A 15,537-nucleotide genomic window follows, 5' to 3' on the forward strand; every position below is an offset into this window, starting at 1 on the left:
TCTTATGCATTACAAATTTGCCTGGTTAGGTGGTTCTTATGTAAGGCAGTATTGCCGTTTGTCTACTGTTTTGTGTTCAATCAAGAGAAACTTTGAGGACTATGGGTCTGCGTACCCGGTTTTGTACCTCAGTTCTCACTCTTTTCCTCGCCATGTACTAGATCTTACTTCAGAAAGTTTTTCTAATATATGAGTAGCCGACATTGTAAAAAAAAAAAAAAAAAAATGGAGATCCATATCAAACTGGGAACTCCAGTAACATACCAAAATCTGATATTTTCAGGACTCTGTTTGCAGGACCAATACACACTTCAACACTATGGAGTCACTAAAGATTCAACCATCATCCTCAACCTGAGACTGCGAGGTGGGTGCAAGGGGACCAGCTCAAAAACTACATGCTCATTTCACGATGCAGTCAAAGGAAAGGAACCATTGCAACACAGACCAGCACCCACAACAGAGCTACCAGGCCCCTACATTGTGGAACAGAAGCCAGAATCACCTATGCTTACAGTATCTTTGCCGGAGGTAACAGATCTATACACAGATTTAACCCATAATGTTGTTATATGTAGATTTAATGGTTTTTGGCCAAAAGCGGATGCACTACATTAATGGATTTTCACATCTTGGACACCTAACTATGAAATATATCTATGCCCTAAGGGTTTTTTCATAGTTAGATTTAGCACAGAACTGGAATGAGACAACATCATTAATCAGGGGCCTTGGTTTTGGGGCAATGCTGGTCTCTTTATCACCCCCTGGTTCCCGGACTTTGATGCCAATACCATGATAGTTTCAACAATGCCAGTTTGGGTATGGCTGCATAACCGCCCACTGCATTTTTGGCACCAAAAAGTTCTAACAGCGATTGGGAACTCCTTAGGAAAGTACTTTAAAACAGATGAAGACAGAACTATTCGGGGAATCTTCACATATGCCAGAATATGTGTAGAGGTGGACCTAAGTCAAGGACTACCAGATCACATCACATTGAATTTCAATAATTCACTGTGGACACAACCGCTTGACTATGAGAACACAACATTAAGATGTCGCGACTGCTTGCAAACAGGGCACCTACAATATGCCTGTCCATTGGCTAGTAAGGAGCCAAAAGGGAATAAGAAACAATAGAAAAAACCCAAAGGTTGGCAGCATACCAAACTGTTGGAGGAGGAGGAACTGAAGACAAAACCCACAGACATGCAAATGAGACAGGAAAACATGCAGGAAGAGAGCACCTGAGGGCCTAATTTGGGGCCAAATAACTTGATGTGGCAACAAGAATTATAGCTGGAAATAAGCGGCAACAAACGAGCACATAGTTCTGAAGGATCGGAATCTGGTAAAGAACAACCAGTAAATACAGAGGAAAACCAGCTTGCTATAATTGTTCCCACTCCCAACACTGGAGGTTGGCGAAAAGTGGAGAAGAAAAAGGGCAGGAAAGTATAGGCCTGCTGGCATAATATTTCTTTTCTTGTTAATTTTGTATTCTTATGCGCCCTGATTTTCAGGAACAGCTCATATGCATATGCTCTAAGCATCTACAAAATGTAATTTTCTTCATATGAATAAAATTACGACTTTTTTCCTACGTGAAAAAAAAGGTCCTATAATATTATAAAAGAATTTTAATTTAATTAATTAATATATATATATATATATATATATATATATAGTTATAACGGCTAATTTACAACAGCAAGTTTCTAACTAAATATTATTCTAATTAATTTAATAACTATTTTTTAATGATTAACTCTAAACCCTGGATCATGATGCATTCTTGTTATCTATTCTTTAGGATTGATGGAGTTTTTCACCTTTGTCCTAAAGATGAACCACATTAGTTGATTCGAAACATCGACCAATTCCTAATAATGTGATTAATCTGAAAAACATTCTCATTTATAATATGTATCACAAAAGTCTAAAATCTAATATTATATTTTGATTTGTTGAATTTAAGCTTTTGTGATCTATATCAAGTTTTTTGAGAATATTTTTTTGCGTAAATCATATTCGAATGCATTTGTCGACGCGTTTCGAACCAACTAGTGTGGTTCATCGTCAGGACAAAACTCCTGCCAATGAACCACACTAGTTGATTCAAAACGCGTCGACAAATGCATTCGAATATGATTTACGCCAAAAAATATTCTAAAAAATATATATATTTTTATTAAAAAATAAACAAATAAATTATTTATTTTATTTTATTATAAAATAAAAATTATATTTTAATTTGTTTCATATAAATGATAATCTACAATAAGGTTGTAAGCCTATACCTCTAACACGCACAAGCTCCTAAAGTTTGTTCTAGTCACTTTATCAAATATTTGAGGTTTTATTTAGCCTATTGGCTTTTAACTTTCAGTAGATTGATTTCTTTTCGCAGTGATATAGTTAACAATAACTAACATTTGTATATTAATATGTCTATTTTTTTGGACAATTATCGACAATTTTAATTTTTTTATAAAATCTTTAGTTTTATATAATGATATTTTAAAACAATAAATAAATAATAATAATAATAATAAATCAAAAATACATATTACATATATTAAGTGTATACTATATTATAAGTTCAAAATTATGTTATTAAATATATATTATATTATAATTTCAAAATTATGTCATTAAATATATACTATATTATAAGTCCAAAATTGTGTAATATATATGTAATTTCTCTCGATAAAATTTTTTATTTAGCTTTCCCACCTCATGAAAGATACACTACATTAGAAGGCGGGTTGTTGAGTTTTATAAAGGAAATAAATATCTTATTAGTCCCTGCCTCCGGTATAGCAGGGGCTATCGCGTTCGATCGAGCGTTGACCAAGTATTAGTTGTTGTTGACCGCGCTGTTCCCTGAAATTTAAGCTAAGGTTTGGGCATTTCAATTTCATGCAATGACATTTTAACCAAACTTTTCACTTGCACCTCTTATTGGAAACCTCACTTGTTTCGAGGCACATTACGATGGACATGGTTATTTTATCCAAAGTCTGGTTGCAAAAATGTTGGGACACTGCTTTTATCCAAAGTTTGTTTTCTGTGACCAAATATTGGGACAAATGATTTTATCCCAAGTTTTTTTCCACCTACAACAACTATGCATGTAGATTGCCACGGTTGTCGACCAAGAAGCCTGAAGCCCGCCACTTGCAGTGCATGTACATTGCCGCCACTGTAGTGCATGTACATTGCCACCGTTATTTGGACTACATTTCCACCGTTATTTGGGTTCACCCATATTCTTCTGGTAACTCATGGTGCCTTAGGGAAGCACATCGATATTGTGAGGATGTGCAAGCAGCCTGCCAGGTCTGAGCGTGAGCAACCTAAATAGATTATTATTTTCTTCCAATAGATTATTATTGTCTTCCAAATAGATTAGCAGAGCAGGGTTGGAAGTTCTGTACTTACCTCTTGGTTGAGCGCTCTAACTCGGCTTAGTTGCAAACTTGCAGGCTTTTGTTGCAAAGAAATATCCAGCTCAACTTTCACTTACCACCTTAATCTGCTTTCTGGGAACCTTGCAGTCCGCTACTTACTCTTTCTCGACAGCCCCAGCGCAACGGCCTGAGAATCGGCAAGAAATTGAAACTCCCTGATGCACATGCAGAACAAGATGCTAGAAATTGTGAACCACACACTAGCAAACACACGCACAGTCAGGGCAGGTATGTTGTGCAGGCAAGCCATTATGTTGTTCTTGTAGCATAAGAATTCTATTTGAAAGGAAATTATGAATGCTATTTGAAAGGGAATTATGCTTATAATACCTTTACCTAGGAACCCACCGCAAAGCTTTATTGGACATCCCAGAAGAACCTCCTCATTCTTCTTCGGCTTTCGAAGGTTTAAGGCTCTTCCCACCCTCCATCAAATTCATATTCTAGAACGAGTTCTGCGAGAGATTTTCCTTCCATGGCCTCAAGGCAATCCTCCCCTTATTCCTTTCAGAGCACCTCGGTCTGTCACAGGTCCGAGCAACAGAGATGTTTCATCTCTTCACAATGTCGTGCTATGCAACTCCAATGCTGGGAGCCGTAATTAGCGACACCCTCTTGGTAAACTATTAAAACCAATCTTGTAGAACCCTCCTATTGAAATTGATAAATACATTGACATGAATGACTGTATGCTCTGTTTTTCATCTTGCAGGGAAAATATAGAACAATATTGTATCTATCTCTTCTCTACGCAATGGGGAACTGCGTGATGCTTATAATACCTTTACCTGGCATACCGATTAAGTATGAAGCCCTTGTTTCAGAAGCACGCAACGGCCTCAGAATCAGCAAGAAATTGAAACTCCCTGAGCCTCTCTTATAGTTTATGGCAAAGAAATTTGCTTTACGCAATAGGATTCGCATCAACCACAGCACTCTGTCTATTTAGAAAGTTCATTGATGGGCATATGAGCATCCAGGCCCTCTGTGTCTCTGTTGGATTCTACAAGCTGGAAGCTGGAGAACCGTCGATGAGTTGCAGCCGAGCTCCGTCGTTTATGTACAGGCTAGGATCGTTACGATGACATTTTATGGGGTTTTGAACAGAGCCCTACTCTGTTTCTTTTCATTGTGCAATGGCAGATGCACTTCTCTAAAGCGACGCCAGGATGACTTCGTGTATTCTTTTCTTCATGTTTTATTTTGAACCATCCTAGTTATGATCCATCTTGCAGCGAGTTCCTGTAGGTATGCAATTTTTTTAAAAATAATTGTACAGTAATCATCATGCATGTATGTATTCTGTTTTGTTTTATCAATTTGTTCAGTCGACTAAAGACTGATAGGGAATTCAAAGACAGAATTAAAAGCATTATCGACCTGTCTATGTGAAAGTCGTGATAGATCTTGTCAAAAGATGCTCTCCATTCTCTTATTTCTTTGGAGAGTCTCCTGGGTTCGCTCACGACATGCTCAACAAAGCTTCGGTGTCGTGCGGAGCGATCGAGCAGGGCTTCTGCCTCTGTAAGAGAATTTTGCAGCAATTGTAACCAGTTCTTCACAATCTTCAAGGGCTCTCTCTTTTGATTTGGGAAAAGTATGGTAATATCCGGTTCATCTTGAAACAGGGTGGTAATATCCTGTAGAAGCCTCTCCATACGCCTCAAGTCAGTTTTTAGAATCTGACCGTTATCCTTGCCCCCTGCCATGCTTGTACGAGCAACCTGGTAAAATGAGTTGCATGCAACTTTCCAACTGTCGTCGAAATAGAAATATGAATGGCATGGCATTCAAAGAAACCAACTGTATTTTATTCTCTTAAATTTTATTATATTTTATATACCAATAACTCTTTGAAAACCGTTCCTATAATCAATCGATCAATTCTAAAAATTCAATACTTCGTTGCACCCATTCCTATATCATATTCCTATTAGAATATAATATGCATAATAGTATCAAAATATATTACTCGCCATCATTATTGTTGTTAGCGATTCATACTTGTTAATTTGCAATTATGGGATGATTGCTAATTTATGATTATAATATGTAATTAATTTACATATTAATTTTAATACAACAATCCACTTTTATATTTGGTGATGGGGCTCGGTGCAAGAAATTGACATTGTGATGACAATGGTGGAAGTGAAGTGCCCAGCGCCTAACTATGGAGGCAACATTTTTGTTCAGTGATTTTACATAACAATTGGTGTTTTTTAAGTTGATACGCGAGGACTTTGGCAGATCAAACAACAATACAGCAATAGCACGATGGTAACGGATCTAAGCATCATTAACGTTGCCGACAAGTGACTATCACTCAAATGCAGAGCCTTTTATCACTTTTCTGGACAGTTGGTACACCAAAATAGACCTATGAAAATGACGCAAAGGCAACCATGGATTTTTTGCAATTTCTAGTGCAGTCCTTTGTCATAAATATTTGACATATATGTTAAATACAGACGACTGGTAGTAAGTGGGCAGTCGTCGTTTTTCAAACAATATTGATGCATTAGATATGTTCAAACTTTGGGTAGTAACCTTGTAATTTTATCCATTTTTAAAAGGTGAGACTGTTTAATAGTCTTGGATAAGAAAAATGTTTTAGTAAAGTTGATTAATTATGTGCAGGGTTGTCCCACAATATAGGCGAGTGGCTATTAAGTTGATACAAAAAGAGACATCTGTTTGTGAGAAATCTTGGTATTTGCTCGAGTAAAAACGGTTGATCCTGCACCGCAAAGTACTAGTGCTACCACGTCTCTTTTCATCAATTCCAAAGCTATAATTAGTTTATTATCTGATTTCAAGCCCGGCAGGGACTACCGCCGCTTGCGGATCTTGTTACAGTTAAAGGTAGCCATTCCATTAAATCTCTTTATTCCACTTACCTAGAGAGTTTTCAAGTACACCTATCTCTCGAGGAAGAAAGCCTAATATCCATGTCTTCAACTATATCTCATGATGAAGAATGTGAATCCCCAATTAATACTAATAATTGTAATTTATCTCATTTTTATTATCCAATATCAATTTTTTTTAAACATGCTTTTATTTAAATTTAGTATTTTCTATTTCTAAAATATAAATTTAGGTATAAGAACAAATATCTTATAAATATTTTGATATATTAAATATCTTATATATATCGTTGTTCAATAATATTTTTAATAAATTAATTAACTAATATCATTATTTAAAATTATTTTAAAAAAACTAATAATATTTTGTTTTAATAGCCCACGAGGTTTTGGATTGACGGTGAATAGGTGTATTATTAAGGCACTTCTTGTGATAGGTCACTGGTTCAAATCCCCCGTGGGTGCTTACCTACCAAAATTAAATAAAATATAAATTTATATATTATTTTTCAAAAACTAGCTATTTAATATAACCATTTCCTATTAATATTTTTTAATAAACTAATATCATTATTTAAATATTATTTTTCAAAAACCAGCCGTTTAATATAGTCGTTACTTAATAATATTTGCTTTTAATATATTAATAAATTAATATAATAATTTAAATATTATTGTTCAAATATAGTTGTTACTTGAAATTATGTCTTTATGTAGCTCTCTATTTAAGCCTTTGCCATGATCTGCCTCTTCATCTGGTCCTGATAATAAACCACACTTGTTGGTTCGAAACACGTTGGCCAAAAATTTCTCTTATGTGATTTTTACCAAAAGACTTGCTTAATAAATATCTTACAAATATTTTGATATATTAACATATCATTTATGTATAAGAATAAATATCTTATAAATATTTTGATATATTAACATATCATAATTGGTGGAAGATGCTTGGTTGAATAGAGTAGGCCTCTTAGCTTTCTCTTAACTTAAAATAGTTTCATTTGGAAGGAAGGAGAAGTATTAGGAGGCACAGAGAAAATCCTTATGGCAGGTGCTGCAAATTAGTGAGCCTTCTTTGCTAATTTTTTTGTAGAATCCCTTCTCCTTTACTACTAATAGTCTTCTGTACCTTTTTTTATCTCATTTGTAAGTGGATTTTGTCCATGGAGTGGGGGGCGGGGCAGCTGGAACCTTAGCCGCCCTCGCTCCCTACTCCATGCTTTCATTGTTTTTAAGGAGTTGATGTTTTCTTCATCTTCTCTAGTGGGCATCTATGTATTTCCAGGTTTTCTTTAGCAATGTGACTGGCTTTCAGGTTGACATGGGGTCTTGCTCACTATCGTCCACATTCTTGCCATTGAAGCATTCACTCACCTAATCGTCTGAGCTTGATGTCGACTCCTTTTCTTGGGTCCTGTGACCCATTCTCTTGTCGTCGGGAGTTTGCCTGCTAATGATCAAGGTTCTTGAAGCGGGTTTGTCTTTCTTCTCGGCAATAATTTCTTTGTGCCTAGAGATTTGTCTCTGGAATATTGGCTACTGTGAGCTTCATTTGGGCATAGCAGCCCTTTTTTATTTTTGTTATTTGTCCAACCACTTCTCTCTAGTGTTGGCGATGGGGCTCACCAACCATTTCTCTAGATTTGTCACATTTTTCTTCAGAGACTTGCTACTCCTTTCAAGGTTTCAACATGGTCTGTTAATAGCCCATACCTACAGGCTTTGCACCATCCTTGCTGAGTTTTGTTGACAAGTTTTATGATTGTATTGGATGTCTATTGTTGGCCTTTTTATGGTGCAATTCTTGGGGTTATTCATGTTGAAATATGTAACTAGGGTCGGTCTTCATAATGACATGTAATCATAATTTTATGTATTTTATGTAGAAAAAAAAATAATAAATTAAATTGTTGATCTTGTTGAAGAATCTAGGGCAAATTATGACTTAGAGATTCTTCTTTAACTTATTGATAATGTTTGTGTTGTCTTTCTTCTTTACTATGCTTATCTTCGTTATGTTAGTGCTTTCATCAAACGATTATCGAAACAGAAGATTAATAGTAGAACAAGTGCACAGTATGTTGGCTCCAAGCCAAGGCAAAACCTCTTGAGAGTAAAACCCTTGAATCTCTTCTTATAGATGTTTAGTAGATGAATACCAAGACCCTTGACAAAACTTTTGACTAAGGATTACCTTCAATACGCTTGTCACTATCCCTTGCACTATGTGGACTTTGTTTCACAGTGTTTTTGTCTTTATGGCACTGTACTCTTTCTAACTTTGGCCTCCTTATACATTCGCCATTTTATCACCATCCACTGATTCATAGCTAGATCATCCGAACTTCGTTGAAAGGCAGTCTTTATCATGAGACAGACTTGTATCTAAATTTCACCAAGTCACTGCGGTTCTGTGTAGACTTCACCGAGAGAATATGTATGCCTCACCGAGAGATTGTGGATGCTTAACTAAGAGATTGTAGTCCTGTGTAGACTTCACCGAGAGAATATATACATCTCACCGGGTAACTGTGGATGCCTAACCGAGGGACTGTAGTTCTGTGTAGACTTCACCGAGAGACAGTGAATGCTTCTTCACCAAGATATTGTGGTTTTGTGTACTTCAGCAAGATATTGTGGTTTTTGTACTACACCTTCGCTTTTCCTCTTCCGAAATCATCCGAAGTGTTTTCCTTGAAATGTCACTCCATGCGTTATACATATAGGTCATCGTTGACATCCATTAGGCCGACATGTGAGCCATAAGTTAGGTCGACTTATCAAGGAGATCATTGTTTTTTTCATTTAGCTGACTTGCAAGGGATAGTGACACTAGTTTTATTGAAGCTTAAATCCTTTGACATGATTGTAATAATACTTGTGTTTAAGACACAAAATCCTAAAGACATCAAGAAGATGCCTTTGTCCTAGGGTAAATACATCTTGCTCATGAAACCCATGATGCAAGGAACAAGAAATGTCTCTTGTCATAATATTATATTTTACATGTCATAATGAAAACCGAACCTAGTTACGTTTTCTTCAACAGATCTTGAGGCATGGATTTCATGCTCAAGTAAATTTATTTTTAGGCCTAGCTCCAATAGTGAGCTCTTAGGATTTGTCATTGAATCCCCAAGTCATTGTCATGTATAAGAGACCCTTTTGGGCAAGTTACATATTGCGTAAAAATTATTTGAGTCAATGTCAAGTCAAGGAACCCTCCAAGACTTTGTCAAGATGCTACAATCAAGTCGGCCTAGCAAAAGATCGTGTCGGCCTAAAGATAAAGACAAGTCGACCTCAAAGCATGGGAGTGGAGCCAATATATAGAGGACTCAGCCTCACCCAAATCATTCATTCATTCAAGCAAGCAAATGAAAGACAGAAGTACGAGTTAGAAACCTCTTGGATAAGCAAAGAAGAGGAGAGAGAAGACCGATAAGTTTTGGATTTGTTTTGGGTCATTTTATGTTCACACGTGCGAGGAGACTAGAGTTTATCTCTCTGCAACAAGTTTGAAATACAAACATCACAAGGGAGCCAAAATAAGACAAGGAAGGAATCTATCTTGAAGGTCGAAGTCACAAGGAAGCTAACTCTAGCCAAGCGAAGGAGGAGGGCTAAAATTGCCCTAAATTTTGTCACACGTGGAAAGAATACAATCAATTGCAAGAGGCCGAGAATTTCAGGAAGGAAGGTTGAAGATTTCAAACTAGGGTTGCAGGACTCAGAGTTAAGGACAAAAGAGAAGAAGTTGACTTTGACTTGAAGCAAGAATTGACTTGGTCTTGGAGGGGTTGTTGGTCAAAGGTCTAGGTCTTGGAATTTGTCAATTAAAGAATCTATAATAAGAAGAATTATGTGGGTTTTTCTCTCAAGATTGGAGAGGTTTTGGCCCTAGTTGATTGCCTATATCTTGTGTCCTTTGTCTCATTGTTCGTTATGTGTTGGTAGTTATTTGATGAAGAGAACACAATAATAATCAAGCTAAAGAAGAATCTAATCAAGAAAAGTAAAAAGTATTCACAAGCAATTATCATAAGCTAGAGAAATCACCTATATTGTTGCCTCTAGATTTTTCAACAATTCAGTGAGCCTGCAAACCCTGTATCTTGTATATTGTATCGGACATGTTTTGGCTCGAGATTGCATATACACATGGTATATCTACATAATGTAATTTTTATTTTCTTTAATAAAAATTACAAGTTTTTTCCTCCACAAAAAAAAAAAAAAAAGAACATATCATAATTCAATAGCCGAGAGGGTTACATCAATTTATTGAGTCCACGTCGTTAAAACACCTTTGCTATTGAAAAGTCACAAGTTCAACTTTCTCTACACTCTTAACATCAAGCTCAATAATTAAGCTGGCAAGAAGTGATACCTTCAAATAAATCTGCCTAATATAAATATTTTATAAACATAACAATCACACCATCCATAAACCACACTGAAAACAAACCAACAAACAGAAACAAAAAACAAATATATATATATATATATATATATAATCATAATTTAATATCTAAATTCATTTAAAAATTGCATTATCTTTGCCAACGAAACAAACAAAAAAACCAAACAAAATAAAAGCTACCTTAACAGACATACAAGTATATACACAATTCAACTATAACATACTTAAAATAAATATTAAATATTAATATATATAATATATTACTAATATTATTAATATATTAATAAAGACTATATTATTAATATATAATAATAAATAATTTAATTAATTAAATAAATTACTTTTTTTAACTAACCATTTAAATTATTTTATTTATTTATATATTTTTAACCCTAACTTTATGATTATAATTAATATATATATATATATGAGATTATTAATAAATAAATTAATAAATTACTTTTATTTTGGTCCCTAACAACCTATTATTATAATTTTAATTAAATTTATATATATATATATATATATATATATATAATATTAACAATAATTATTAAACAATTTCAATAAATAAGTAAATTATCTTTTTAAACTAACCACTAAAAGCATTTTATTTATTATTTTTTAATCCTAACTTTTATCTTTTTAATTAAAGTTTTTAAAACTAACCATTAAAAGTATTTTATTTATCTATATATTTTACCTAATTTAACTTATTTCCATAAATAATAATAATAATAATAATATTAAATTAATAAATAATAATTTGACTACTAATATTATTAATATATTAATATCAAGACTATATTACTAATATAATATTAATTATATTTAATAAATAATTTAATTAATTAAAAAAATACCTATATTAAAAACTATATTATTAATATATAATAATAAATAATTTAATTAAATTAAATAAATTACCTTTTCTAACTAACCATTTAAATTATTTTATTTTTAACCTTAACTTTATAATTTTAATTAAAATATATATATATATATAATTATTAATTAATAAATTACTTTTTAAGCTAACTATTGAAATTATTCTCGTCTTTAATAACCTATTATTATATATATGTATTATATTAACAATAATTATTAAATATATATGTATTATATTAACAATAATTATTAAATAATTTAAATAAATAAGTAAATTATCTTCTTAAACTAACCACTAAAAATATTTTATTTATTTTTTAATCCTAACTTTTATTTTAATAACCTAATATTATAACTTTAATATATATATATATATATATATATATATATATATTAATTTTTAAAACTAACAATTAAAAATATTTTATATTAAAAATAATAATATTAAATTAATGAATAATAATTTGCCTTGGGTCCCAAGGTCAAAATTAGTCATTGGTCGATATAACCGTTGGAGTCTCTGCACGCTAAGCTGGATCTGTTTCTTCAACTTGTTGGTTAGAAACCTGTCGATAAATGTTTGTCTACATGTGATTTACGCCAAAGTTATTCTTTCAACTATTATAAATCACTAGAAGCCTCAATTCAACTATATCTTTGCAAACAAACAAATACCAAAAATACAAGTATATACACAATTCAACTATAACATACCTAAAATAAATATTAAATATATCTTTGCAAACAAACAAATACCATAAAGATAGTAACAAATTTGGGAAACAAATCTAAATAATATTTATACAGGAAATAAATGATTTAAAAATAATAAAAAATAAACGATGAGAGATCTGATCATTTGAGGAAAATCTAAGCACATGAGAACAGTTGAATGGACTATCACAGTCTGATATAAACCGTAACATTCAAAATTCGAAAGTAAAAAAAAAAATGATATTTCATTTAAAACCAAAGAAAACCGTTGTCCACTCAGACATTTCGTTGACCAGATTCAAAGGTAGGCAGCAACGAACCCAACGAACCAGAATCTCTTCTGCTCTGCATCATTAAAAGAAATGTAGGGATATAAATTTCCGAAAAAGATGAAAAGAGTATTCCCGATGCTTTCCTTGGGGGGTTCGAGAAACCTGTGATGCTGGGCTTTTAAGTCACTCTCAGGACGTTTACGTGTCTCTCTCCACGTTCAGTCCCTGGTTCGTATCACATTAACTCTGTCTATAACACAGGAACAGACGAATTAGATTTGATCGGGGAAATCAATGCGCTCGATGACGCAGGCTACTTTTCCCGACTGGCACGAAGAGCCAAGAAATGGCAGGGAGGAGAACGACTGGGTGGTGCTGCGGGTGGGAGGTCAAGTGTTCGAAACCTCGCGGCAGACGTTGTGTGCGGACCGGGAATCCATGCTCGCTGCCCTGGTGCTCCGCCACTGGGGGAAGAATGATAAGAATAACAAGAATTCCGTCATCAGAATCGACAGGGACGGCCAGAGGTTTGCGCACGTCTTGAATTATCTCCGCAGCGGCACTGTCTGGCTAAAGGACGTCGGCCTGCTGCGAGAACTTCAGGAGGAGGCCGAGTTCTTCTGCCTCGCCGGCCTCAGCGCTCTCTGCGAGGAGGAAATTCAGCGGATCGAGGAAGCGCAAGAGGCGACGTGGAGGAGAAATATCGAAATTTTGAAGGAGGAGGTCAAAAAATGCCTCGGCGAGGCGATTCTCGATAAATTCAGCGGAGGCGGGGAGGTTTTATCTGTGCTCAGAGCGCCGCCGCGGCTGGGGTTGCGATGTGGCGGCGAGCAACAGCCGGAGTTCCGGCTCGACGCGGATTTCTAAAGGAGGCTCGAATTTGCGGCTTCTGTGATTCAAACCCTGGCGGCTGAGACGACGGCCAAAGGTTACGGTCTCAGTTCCAACCCTCGCGAAATTAGTGGTTTTATACAATTTTATCATTTTAATCTTTGATTGCAAATGAAAGAATGAAAATTTGCCGCGGTGAAGAACGGCTTTGTGTACAAAGGTGTTTAGAGTATGGTTGCTGTAAAAAAATTGTATTCCCTTTCGGAGATTTTTTTGTACATTTATCCCTCGCTGGCCGTTTGTATCCTACGTTTGGCTGTAAATAAATCCGGCTTGCGGAATATTGCCGACTGCAGGCTCCTAGGTTTATCAAAAATAAAATTCCCAGATCTGATTAGACACTGGACTTTTGTTTCTGTATGCTTTCTACAATTTTTCGATGATTTCATTTGCAGCTTATTATTTGAAAGTTTGCGTCTTTAATTACAGGCTTTGTATGGGAAGGAGTTCAGAATTCGGTTGCTTTAAAAAAACTGTAATTTTTAAGATTTTTGTAAATTATATTTGATGTCCGTTTGTATGCTTGTGAATAGATCTGGCCTATCGAATAGTACAGGCAAAAGGCAGTTACAATTTCTCGATGATTTCAATTTTATGCAGCTTATTATTTGAAAGTTTGCCTCTCTAATTTCAGAATTTGAATGCGAAGGTGTTCAGAATTCCGTTGTGTTAAGAAAAATTGTAATTTTTTAGAATTTTGTATATTGTATTTGATGTCCGTTTGCATGCCTGTGAATGTACGAGCAACAGGCATTTACGTTTGTGAAATTAAATTTCATAAGATTTTACTAGGCGCTAGACTTTTTATTGTTTCTGGATGCTTTAATTCTATGTGGTTTAGTACATGAATATTCGCTTGTAATTACCTACGGTTGCTTGTCATTATATCCGTCCTGTTGAAAATTTGCTGTGTTGTAGTTTGTAGATTTCATTGGACACTGATAGTTTTTCATAGGTGCTGGATTCTTTAGAAAGATTGAACGGTTCTGATTTTACTTCTGCAGTGTGGAAATAAGTCTGTCTAAAGTTCAATGTGCTGCATTACAGTATTGGTAAATTCAGTGTCTAATTTTCAATCGCCATTTCTCATGTTACGGTTGCATTAACATCATTTTTCGGAATTAACAATATTTTCTTCGTCACTGGGAAAAAGGTTTTTTTACTGAAGTCTATCTACTACCCTTTCTCCATCTTTTTTTGGATTTCCTGACTATATCAAGAGAAAATTTTAGTGCTCTCCTGGTTGAATTTATATGAGCTACGCAGACTAGTAGCACGCTCTGATTTTTTAAATTCTCCTAGCTATAGAGTACATTACAACTTCCCAGTTTTGAAATTCTATGAGCTTACACTATCTAATGCTCTCTCATTTTTGAAATATAACGATCTATCTGATTATTGAAATTCTTTGAGCTCCAGAGAATATTAGCACTCCTCGTTTTAAAAAGTTTTGATGTACATGTTCTTAGCATTAGCACTCGTTTTAAAAAGTTTAAAGGTACGCATTCTTAGCATTCTCTCTCTGACTTGAAATTCCATGAGCTTGTAAGCACTCTCTCCGACTTGCAAGTCTGTGAGTAATATTTTTAGCATTCCATGTGAGTTGAGATCCTATGGGCCATCTTAGAATTCAAAAAGGGCAGTAAATTTTGAAAAGAGCTGTGTACTATATCACTTTCTCAGCTTCTTATGAAATATATGCTGTGCTCTCCCATATTAATTTACAAGTCTACTTTTGCACTCTGTTAACCCTACTGACTACCATCTATAAAGGCCTTTATGATGTCAATTGCTCATTGGGTATCTCAGCTGCACAATGTGCCAAAGCCAAAGGGATGAAACTTATTGCAAAGTTAAAATTTTACTGATGGCAAAAATTACAACCAAATTAAATTTAGATGCCTTGACTTCTACTCGATGCTAACTTTAAGATTCTGGATTTAAGGGTTGTCAAAAGCAACTTGTGACCTTATCCGTTCAAAACAATGTGTACTTGT

At 34.5% G+C, this 15,537-nt stretch overlaps 1 protein-coding gene across 1 annotated transcript; it reads left to right on the top strand.

Annotated features, from left to right (window-relative positions):
- Positions 1-12,651: 12,651 nt before the first annotated feature.
- Positions 12,652-13,879, top strand: LOC149215864 (uncharacterized). The gene has a single exon (XM_089391104.1). The coding sequence runs from the start codon at positions 12,944-12,946 to the stop codon at positions 13,514-13,516; it is 573 nt and encodes a 190-aa protein (XP_089247230.1). The 5' UTR covers positions 12,652-12,943; the 3' UTR covers positions 13,517-13,879.
- Positions 13,880-15,537: the final 1,658 nt, after the last annotated feature.

The sequence above is a fragment of the Pinus tabuliformis genome, chromosome 1_1 (genome assembly GCF_031772625.1).
Source record: "Pinus tabuliformis cultivar Carrire ecotype Pingquan chromosome 1_1, CPIR1, whole genome shotgun sequence".
In the NCBI taxonomy this organism is placed as follows: Eukaryota; Viridiplantae; Streptophyta; class Pinopsida; order Pinales; family Pinaceae; genus Pinus; species Pinus tabuliformis.

Excerpts from the sequence above, each read along its gene's own strand:
- LOC149215864 (XM_089391104.1), top strand. The coding sequence starts at position 12,944 with ATGCGCTCGATGACGCAGGCTACTTTTCCCGACTGGCACGAAGAGCCA.